Source organism: Paramormyrops kingsleyae, chromosome 21 (assembly GCF_048594095.1).
Source record: "Paramormyrops kingsleyae isolate MSU_618 chromosome 21, PKINGS_0.4, whole genome shotgun sequence".
NCBI classification, from domain to species: domain Eukaryota; kingdom Metazoa; phylum Chordata; class Actinopteri; order Osteoglossiformes; family Mormyridae; genus Paramormyrops; species Paramormyrops kingsleyae.
In genome coordinates, this window is record NC_132817.1 from 19,123,107 (window position 1) to 19,134,372 (window position 11,266).

The following is an 11,266-nucleotide window of genomic DNA, read 5'->3' on the forward strand; positions in this document are numbered from 1 at the left end:
CTACTTTATTGTATCAAGGGCTATTACAATAAGGTCAATAATGTAGCTAAAATGATGAAGCACAGGAAGCAGAAGGCAGAGAACATGCTGGATCGGGACCTAAAGGAGCACATGCACAAAACCACATTGTACGGGCAAATCAGAAACACCATCACGATAAGAGGAACCTCCAAAGGGGCCACTTCAGATGGACAGTGACAGAGCCAGGGACAGGAATCAGGCCCTCAGGACGGGGCAGTGACAGAGCCAGGGACAGGAATCAGGCCCTCAGGACGGGGCAGTGACAGAGCCAGGGACAGGAATCAGGCCCTCAGGACGGGGCAGTGACAGAGCCAGGGACAGGAATCAGGCCCTCAGGACGGGGCAGTGACAGAGCCAGGGACAGGAATCAGGCCCTCAGGACGGGGCAGTGACAGAGCCAGGGACAGGAATCAGGCCCTCAGGACGGGGCAGTGACAGAGCCAGGGACAGGAATCAGGCCCTCAGGACGGGGCAGTGACAGAGCCAGGGACAGGAGTCAGGCCCTCAGGACGGGGCAGTGACAGAGCCAGGGACAGGAATCAGGCCCTCAGGACGGGGCAGTGACAGAGCCAGGGACAGGAATCAGGCCCTCAGGACGGGGCAGTGACAGAGCCAGGGACAGGAATCAGGCCCTCAGGACGGGGCAGTGACAGAGCCAGGGACAGGAATCAGGCCCTCAGGACGGGGCTCATACAGCCACACTGCCACCCACTGTGACACCCATTAGCACAGATGCATGACCTAATTATACTCATTACAAATTGACAACCGTTTAAACTGACCTTTGACCCCAGAAGTGCACTTTTAGCTCTATTTGTGCCCTGGAGGGTCACTTCTGGGTGGACATGAAAGCGGGTTAGGGTTAGGGTTAGAGTTAGGGTTAACCCTAACCCGGGAACAGGGAGATCCTGTTTATACCTCCTCTGCTAGAGCGAGGCCTGTGCTTTGCCCAGTGCTGGGGGTTGGGAGAGGGCGGCTGCATCAAGCCCGTAACAGACCCCCTCTGTCCTCCTGTCGCCTGGAGGGAGAGGGCGGCTGCATCAAGCCCGTAACAGACCCCCTCTGTCCTCCTGTCGCCTGGAGGGAGAGGGCGGCTGCTGCACGCGCAGCACTGCGCGTTTTCCTGCGCTCGCTGGCCGCATCCATGAATTTCCCTTTAAGGCTGCTCATAGGAGCGGGGCCCTAAAAAAAGAACCAGTATTTCTATGGCGGGTTGGGAATGCCTCGCCCAGAACGACTGACCAGTCATCGCGACACTTGAAGGACGCCTCTTGCCAAAGGTCCTGCAGTTGCTGGTGGGAGAGGATTCTCAGCTGGAAGACCAGATGTAGGAACTGGTTCACCTGCTGGAAGGGGGTGGGGGTGTGGCGGTAATGCGTGTCAGCAAAGACCAACATAATGCAAACATAAGCAAGACCCCCGAGTAGCATACCTATATAGATTTAATAATAATTACTAATAAAGAAGTAATGAAGCTTCTGGGCTGGATTAGTACAATACGTCTGAGTCCTCAAAGTCTTAATGAGCTCACCTTGCCAGCAATCCCTACGGTACTGTCAGATGTCAAAGTTGCCAGCACCTCTGTTTTTTGAATGAAGTTCTCAAGAACTTTAACGCATGACTAAAGCAGCCAATCTGGACTAATACCCTCTAGGCAGGCTCCAGGCGGCGTGTTTGTTCAGGGGGAAGAGGCCCTCGGCCGGCCAAACCTACACATACAAGAGCTGGTCTCAACTGCGCCACCCCCCACGGCTGTAATGTCAACAGGGCGCGGGCCCTGACAGGCCCTGAGCTACTCATGGGGAAGGCCACACTCGAGGACTGGCTCAGCTTCTCTCCCGCTTCCAGGCGAGGCCTGCCAGATCTAAGGGAGGCTGTACGAGTTGAAGGTTACACTGACTAAACATCCTCTTTGTGTGCATAAGGCTTATATTTCACACACAAACACACTTTTCTCCTCAGTCCAGATCAAAGGCAGAAGATTTAAGAACAAACTTGAGTTTGTCCATATTTAATATGTGTACTTGTCTAATGTGAATGCATCTAATATCATGTGAGTTTAAACAGGTGGGTGACGTCTTTCCTGCAAAATCATGATATTTGGTGGTTATTTCATATATTTGAAAACTGACTAGCTATTATACATTTTGTTTCTGTCAGTCTAGGTTACTACTTACCTGCTGCTGGTCCAGTTTGGTAGTGCAGAGCCTCCTCACTGTGTCTGTGACGTCTTGCAATTCTGGAGGCTTGGCTTGCCCCGGTCCACTTGTCTCCTCTTCGAACCATAGGTCGCTGGTATATACCTGTGTGTCTAGGTGGGTGAGAGCAGGAGTACATGGTGAGGGGTCTTAATCCCCATGGAAACAGGACACAAACGGGTATGTGATTAAAGACCTCAGTCCCCATGGAAACCTCAATTTCCATGTAAATGGGACATAAACAGGTATGGGGTTAAAGGCCTCAATCACCATGTGCTTCAACCCCCATGGAAACGGGACGCAAGCATCTTCACCTGGACTCATCAATGCCACCTCCTGGACTCTCAGCAGGCTGAGGGTGGACGTCGACTGTACGAACGCGGCAGCTGGGCGCCCGGCCAGCGGGGTCAAACGCACGGTCTCCGTGCAGTTAACTTCCTCCATTGCTGCGTTGCCATGGCGCTGCACACATTGCACCTTGGAGTCCATGGCCTGCTCCTACCATGGGACGTGCACGGCATTGTTCAGGAGACATCTAGCCCAGCCTCAATAACCATGCGCTAACTGACCCTAAGGAACTTCCTGCTTTCTCATAGCATGTTAAAGCCATTCAGCGTACAGTGATTACACAACCAAGCAGCACATTGTTAAGCTACGCATTATAATCAGGTAGCCTACAATAAAATGACAATACATACCACACAATAAAGGAGACAGCCCATAATAAGCAGGAACTATCTGCTTCTATTATTCAGTCTAACAGCCCATTACAAACAGATACAGCACATTCAATACTATACTACTACACACTATAGTGAAAACATAGTACATCACTACACAAATTTTTATTCTACTGTTCTATTCTACTATTCTACTGTGACACAACCCCCCCAAAGCCCAAACGGGCCACCAGGAGGCAGTACTAACGCTGTCCAGAGACAGGGGGACAGAGTGGGGCCAGACGCCGGCCAGTCTGTGGTGAAGGCAGCGCCGAAGGTCTCGCGTTTTCACCATCGCAGGGCCCCTCCTCTCGTACCGGCTGCCGCAGGTGCCGTAAACGTCCGTCTGACCAACGAGCAAACCAGGCGATCACAACAACGGCTATTTATTCGACATCATGTGTTTATAAAAACACCAGCGGGAGGCGAAGGAAACAAACACAGCGGTAATTAATACGTTCTGTCTAACAACAAAATGGAGAATAAAGTAAAACTGTATAAAATCTATTTTTATATATAAAAACCGTCCAAATACAAGTAGCACAAAATCCCTCACAAAGAAACAACTACCACGTCATAGATTTACTTAATAAAAGTATATATCTGCAGTAAAAATCTGAATAAAATAAACAAGATAATAATATGGACCATGAAGGAACAGATAAAAATGAACGGTGCCACTTTACAATAAGGCTACCCATATAAAGGGTTTATGAATGGTTTATAAGCAGGTTATTAACTAGGTTATAACACTTTGTAAATCATTAATAGACAATTATAAACAAGTTACAACACTGTTTTCTTTTTATTAATGAGTTACTACCATTTACATGTGGCAAAGGGAGCCTTATTGTAAAGTGATACCAAATGAACATAGTTGTGGCAAACTATGGGGGGGGGGGGGGTGTATTGGCTTTTCGAACCCTCGACCTTACTTCCTTGACTGTTTCCTGGGGTTCTCCAGTATGGGAGGTCTGGAGCATGCTCAGTATGGCCCTCTTGATGTTCAGTGCCCAGGTCGCCTCCCCCTCCCGGGGACAGACGTGAGCGATCTTCCCGTCCTGGAGGGAGAACATCAGGGGGCTCCTCTCCAGCGCCTCCCTGGGAACACAAACAGCAGATGGGCCTCGGCCCCTGGGGGGGACCTGCGCGGCCCGCTGCCCCATCCAGGGTGTCCTAAATGTCAGCCATGTCACTTGTATATTATCTTTCAGGAGGCCTTTTTCTGTGTTTTACTCTCATCACAGCGTGGTATGAGGTTCAGGAGAGATCACATGTTCTTTCATCCTTCTATATGTCTTTTTGATTCCGTTTTGGTTTTTCGAAATTACAGCTGCCTTACAGCTGCCTTACAAAAAGGACCAATTTGACATGACTTCTGGCGCATATTGTGATTGCTGCTTTGGCCATTTACCTCTGTGACAGCGTTAACCCCCCCTGTCCCCAGTGTCATTTTCTGCAAGTGCGCTTGATCGCCGTGACAATACGTCCTTCCCAAAGAAGCCGAACCTGAGGCATTCTGACAAAACACATAATCCGGTCCTCTTCACTGCACCACTGGATAAACGGTTCTGCATTAACTTTACCGCAAACTTTTCATGCGCTGTGCTGAGTTGTCCCTCTGCAGAGAAACCTTCTTCATCTGTGAGTTCCTCAGCTACAGATAAAGCAAAAGGCGAAATAAGTCCCTAGCCTGAAATTAAAGGTGCAATCACTAGTTTTCAGCACTGCGATCACACGCCTTTCTGGCAGGCACAGTATGTCACAGAAAATCCTCATGACCCTGTAACATGAGCGCTTTATGTAATAGCCACAAAAATCTGTGGAAGAAAACTGTTAACATTGCTTTTTTTGTGAGGAGGGGATCACAGGCTCTGTCTGTGATCAGATGGTTTTCGGTTCAAATCCTGTCCTCAGCAGATGCCTTCATTTGGGCCTTGATCAAAGCCCTTAAACTCCAGGGGAACTAGGACCCTAAGCTTCGCTCTCAATTGTAAACATGTATGTGTCTGTCTCAGACGCAAAGCATGATGGGTTATGTCAAAAGAAACATTCCAATTGCTAAGGAACAATATAGCATTATCTCATGGAATTATTGCGTTTGGATGCAGAGAAGGAAGAATGTAAGGTCAGGACGGGTCTGACCTTCATGATGAACCGGCACTGGGGAAGCACGTCGATGTCGAGCAGGCAGTCGAGGGCCAGCCCGCTGCTTTCCGAGGCCGAGCTCGGCAGCGAGCTGGTCGTCACTGCGCTGTACCTGTAGGTGTACCTCATGCCTCGCTGGTAGCGCAGCTCAGAAGACACTGTAAGCAGGAACACACTGTACAGTCAGGTGCTGTATTTTAACATCACGCTGGAGTTTAGCATCACCGTCGTGTCATACACAGAATGGGCATTTGATTGACATGGAGTGGATCTGTGCACTGGGTCTGATATACTGGATCCTTGCTGGAACTGACACTGTCAATCACGAAAGACCTTACATAAACATTACTTCAGAATAGAGAAAAAAAATAATACTTAATAAAAAAATACTAAAAAAATAATAGTAATACCAAAAATACTAAAAAGTCTAGAAGACCAAATAATGATTTGGACCAATATAGTATATATGTAGAATTTTATGCATATTCATATATGTGCAATATATGGTTATATACCTGTGCATAGATGCGCGCATAATTTTTAATATGTATTTGGTAAAGCTTTACTTTAACTGTACTTTCATAATGCCTTTATAATGCATTCATAGAACATTCAGTGCACCTTCATAATGCATTCATAGAGCATTCATAAGCAACATGGAAGTCTACCTTAACATCATAGCATACATAACATATCCCTAACATCTTAACAGCTTTCATATGTATTGACATATGAAACATATGTAACAACCATTATATGAATTGAATGTTATACGAACCACTATACGAATTGAATATTATCATTCAGTGTTTGTTATTAATGTCATTTAAAACTGTTATGGTACGTATGGTACAGGTATACTTAAATGCTACTTATGAATTATGAGGGTGCACTGAATGTTCTATGAATGAGTAATATTCTACAGTTTATAGTAGATTAAATTTTGAAAAATAGCCTAAGGTATGTACTTGATTTCGCCGGTACAGGGAAAACTGTGTGTTTCTACAAAACATGATGACTGCTCAATAAAATGAAGACTGACATGACCATTTAAACTACGGCATTAATTTTTGTTTAACTTTAATGCTGACCATGTCCACATAGTATAGCCACAATACAACAGTCACGCACAGTCCCACAAAAAGTCCCATGCACTGCAGTTACTAGTAAGTGAGATAAAGCTCATCATTTATGTGCGATGAGTCTTATCATTTTAAATTTTCTAGGTGCTATGAATGAATAATGGACAGCTATTGCACCCTAAATTGCAGGGTAGGATACATTTAAATCATGCAGACAAATTTTGTACATGCACATGTGTAACAAGGAGCACAGAATTTAAACTGAATAACACAAAATATAAGCAGAACAGGAGTTTCCTCTCACCAGAGCAGCCGGCGTTGCAGGACCGGTCGGCCTCCCCAGGACTGCACACACCTGACAAAACACAACATCACAGCAGGACAGCCATTGCGGACAGCAATAACAAACCATCGGAACCTTAATGAGAGCCATCGACTTGCCCTCAGTCTTTTTCTCTATCTGTGTTTGCATAATGTGGGAATTTTTTCTTGTGACCAAATTTTTATTAGAGATTTTTTTTAAATAAAAAACAAGACGGAACAGAACAGAACAAACGCCCCCGACCATAATGTGGGAAATTAATACCTATGGATCTTTATTAGGGACAGTAAAATTATTATTATTATTATTCTATAATTCTACATTTTGTGACCTGGAACAGGACAAACGCTTACAGAAGATTGATGGATGGACAGATTATTGTTATTAATTTTGGATTTGTTGGTCTTTGTAGATGTAGATTTTTAATATATACATTCACAATCACTATCTTAGGAAAATACTTAAACAGCAAATGTCATGTAAATGGTAATTTGACATAGAATTGCTCCGCTGTACTTGATGCACTGGTCTGTGAGCAGTGTTATGCCAAACATGCCTATTTATTCAGGTTTTTTAAGCAAGACAGTAAGTGATCCGCAGAGACACAGCAAACGCAACGTGACAGGTACTCACCACTGAGGATACTGCTCAAGAAGGAGAGAAGTAGAAGTCCCATCAGTGACATAGCTATGGGAGTGTGGAGGCAGCTGTACCTTCGGTCTGCAGCTCCACATGAAAGCAGGCAGGGGAACAAGCGCCAATGGAAGCAGTGACTTGTGAATGGGCCTGCCTGTCTGCCACACCGACCTGAATCCAGCATGCTGCATGGGCCTCACCGGCCAATCAGGGGGCTCGGGAGCACCGAGGGAGCGGGTCAGCTGACCGAACAGTGAAGCTTCATCTGTGCCAATCAGGAGGCCCCTTAACCAGCATGAAAATGATTCTCAGTGTACTTTAAAGTCAAGTTTAAAGGGGATCTGCTTGATTCTTTCATGTTATTAAGAGACCCCCAACTTTGAAATGTACAAATCCTATAGCTTTGCATACAGATCATAAGGGAAATGTTTAATTTGAAGCATTTAATTAACTGTTATAATCATCATGTCATGACAGATAATGGCAATACCTATGCTGACTGTCACAACCCAGAATAAAATAAAACTGGTTACTGGTTATGTGCTAAAATGGGTGATTCAGATGAAGTGTAGCCACACAAACAGAGTTGCCAACTTTGGTCAGCTGGCTGGCTGGGGTGAGATTTTCTATTTGAGACCAGGCTGCACACGCATTTACATGTATGTAATAGTTTTGTTACCTTATAAATAATCTATAGGGTTTGCAAACTACTCCAATATTTTTGATGTAGCTAATTTTAGGTTAATAATGGAATAATGTAGATTTGCTGTACGATTTTGTGAGTGAAAGTGTGAAAGCATGAGCGACATGCCAGATGCGTGAACGTTGGCAGCCCTGCATCAGTACCCGCCGTCACTCTCATCAGGGCGCCATGCTTATCTGATACGGCTTTTGGTGATTCAGGGGAGTGCTGACACACTCAATTTACAAAATTACTGGCAGGGAAAAATAAACTTCAGCCAACTCTTACTGCACAACAAAAGATACGTCACGTAAGATTGTATCCAGGCTGACGAACATGACATTCAAGCAGAAATGTATTTTTATTGTTCTGTGTGTGTGTGTGTGTATATATATAGCTTAAATATATTACATATAAAATCTAAATACTCCATTTGCTTTTAGTGATGAAATAACCTCATACCACTTACCTGGAAATGAAGCATTATTACTTTATCAGTAACCAGTAAAAGTTACCTGAAATCTTCTGATGAAGTTGTTATGATCATTAGCAGCTGGGCTAAATATGAATATTGTTAGCAAAAGCAAATATTTATGTGAACGTTACCTTAAAAAGTGATGAATCAGAGTAGGACGGTGATTATGAGCTGTAGAAAAAGGTCTATATGCATAGTGCACTGACTACCTGCCAGAAAGTCAGGATTAATAGAGTGAAAATGCATCATTTTAACCACTATTGATGGTGACTCAAGGATTCTATTAGTTTGTGTTACAGATCATTCAAATGTAAAATTAGCCTGAATTAATAAAGTCGTATTAATATCGGTCACTTGGCGGGATAGTAAGATCTTTGTGGATGGCCCAGTGGTGTTACTGGAAAGGATGCTGGATGCTTCAAAAGCAAAATGATGGTTCTTTATGTTGTATTTACATACATTGGACTCAACTGACATATACAGTATGTCTGCAGAATGACCCCAATAATTAATCATAAACAGGACATACTATTCATATTATCATGCAAGTATCTTCTAACCACTTTTACTGGTCAAGTCTGGATCTTTTCTCTGGACACCAGGGTGGGGTAAACACTGCATGGGATGCCAGTGCAATGGTGAGCACATACATGCACACTACAGGCAATTTCACGATGCTAATCAGCCTAACTGTATGTTAGTGTTTCTCAACCCGGTCCTCTGGGACCCTCAGCCAGTCCATGTTTTTGCTCCCTGCCAGACAGTCTACGCTGTGAGCTGGGAGGGAGCAAAAACCAGACTGTCTGGGAGTCCCTGATGACTGGTTTGAGAAACACTGTATGTCATTCAACTGCATGAGGAAACCCATTTGACTCATGGAGAACATATCAACTCCGTACACAAGTTGCGGAGATAGGATTCAAACCCCCAAAGCTGAAATTGTGAGGAGACAGTGCTACACACCGAGTTACCCTACCAGTACACACACACACACACAAGCACATGTAGGGTAAACATATCCTTATGGGGACCGCTCATTCATTTCAATGGGAAAAATGCTAACGCTAACTATGACAACCTTAACCCCAGGAAACCGGTCCCCATAAGGGAAAAAAAACGGATATTTATCACGTTATGGGGACATTATGTCCCCATAAGGATAGGTAAACCCGCTCACACACACACACACACACACACTGTTGTGCCGAATGGGATAAAGGACTCAAGGGCAGGTGTGGCCGCAAAACAAAGAGGGGTTTTATTAAACTCACAAAAAATGAAACATGAAGTAAATAAACCAGACTGCGAAGGATCAAAACAAGAGGGAAGGAGGAAGGCAGGGCACAGGCAGCATGAGGGTTACGACGTCAATGTACCGGACCAGCGAGGACGAGACGAACAGGCACTTAAATACACAGATTAACATGGGGCAACAAGCTTCAGGTGTGACCTATTATGGGCACGTGAGGGAGGAGACAGAGCGGTCAGACGGACAGTGCAGGCAGCACGTGTCATTACTCGCAACTAGTCAGGAATATCACTGATTAAGAAGATTTGACCAAGAGACCAGATTCTATTACTCTCTCCTCAGATTGAAATTTGACTGGCAGAAAATGCACCTTCGGTCACAAAAAAAAGAAAAAGTTTCTTCATATTTTAGTATTTTTTTTGCCTGACTCTACAGGCGACTACAGAGAGTTGGCTTTCAGGACCAGGAAAAGCCACTGAACAGATATTTATTCAAGCACAGTTACAGGAAACATTTCTGTTCACAGAAAAAAAACACGAGGGAAAAAGTGCATGTAACTTAAACAAGAAAAAAATGTATCTGAGTGCCGAGTGCAAAGAGACTCAGAGAAAAGGCTGAAGTCAATCGGCACAGGGGCCCAAAGACGCTCAGACCAAGATTGTAGGCACCTCTCTGGAGTCACGGGCCCCAGCCACAAAACTGCCACCCAGCTACACCCACAAAACCAAAGCCAGTGGGAAAGGGGTGACATCAATAACTATCACTCAGTATAACACAGAAGGCGTGAGAATCAAAGGAATGGAGGCAAAAAGGTTCAAACGAGTAAAATGTGGAATGTTGGCATGGAGGAATGAAAATCCATAACTTCACCTGACCATATCGATGTTAAAAAACGGTGCAGCGGGCGGCATCTTCTTCCAAAAGATCTATTATAGTTGCACCTGACTGAAAGACATTCTTGCGTTTACCTTATTTTGCCAACAACTGTAAACGGCACTGAATCAAAAAAAAATTCGAATAATAATCACCAGATGGCGCTGACGGCTGTATTCATCCTCAACTTTCATGGTCCTCCAACGTAAATTGCATTACATTCAACAACACCCAGTTGTACGATCATATAAATCTGCATGCGTTCACATATTAAGATAATGTACCAATACTTAGTTGAATCAGATAATACTATTCCTATATTGTTATTAATAATGTTATAGCTATCATTGTTTCAGTAAATCACATTCTTTTGGATCAATTTGAAAAGATTGACTATCTGCAGTGGAACCTAACAGTTAAATTTGAAGGAAAAAAAATATAAACCTCAGGAGACTTTTAGCAGTTTTACATTTTAATTGTTATTATATTAGTTAAAAAATAATAATAACTGCCAAGTTAAACGTGGGATTAGTGCAGTTCTTGTAGTACTGTAATAATCGTCGGAAACAAAATTTGTTCCATTTCTCTGGCTTGAAAAGCTGAGATTCCCGTCGAAACCACGTTTTAAGCACGTTACAGAAAAACGGTAAATACAAAGCAGACGTTTTGCAAAAGTGTTCAGCCTTATCTGTCCAGAACATTCTGAAATACTTGCGTGTATTTTATCTTCTGGGGGAATGGCATGCGGCCAGCCCCGTCGCTCCGTTTTATCGTCCCCCCCCCGGAGAAAGTCTCCAGGGCGTGCCTCCACCTGCTCGGTCACGCCACGTAACATGAGACGGCAGCGGCGCGCGCGAGACG

General features: G+C 44.4%; 1 protein-coding gene across 1 annotated transcript in view; it reads right to left on the reverse strand.

The window, feature by feature from the left end:
- The window catches only part of LOC111858789 (uncharacterized), a 58,996-nt gene extending 47,736 nt beyond the window's left edge, over nt 1–11,260 (reverse strand). Inside the window, exons 1-9 of the mRNA XM_023840877.2 lie at nt 7,124–11,260; nt 6,473–6,523; nt 5,084–5,244; nt 4,525–4,595; nt 3,874–4,039; nt 3,147–3,284; nt 2,534–2,717; nt 2,199–2,332; nt 1,264–1,367 (exon numbers count right to left, since the gene is read on the reverse strand). Coding sequence (XP_023696645.2) covers nt 1,264–1,367; nt 2,199–2,332; nt 2,534–2,717; nt 3,147–3,284; nt 3,874–4,039; nt 4,525–4,595; nt 5,084–5,244; nt 6,473–6,523; nt 7,124–7,310 — 1,196 coding nt within the window. The 5' untranslated portion in view covers nt 7,311–11,260. The remainder of the gene's footprint in view (nt 1–1,263; nt 1,368–2,198; nt 2,333–2,533; nt 2,718–3,146; nt 3,285–3,873; nt 4,040–4,524; nt 4,596–5,083; nt 5,245–6,472; nt 6,524–7,123) is intronic.
- Nucleotides 11,261–11,266: the final 6 nt, after the last annotated feature.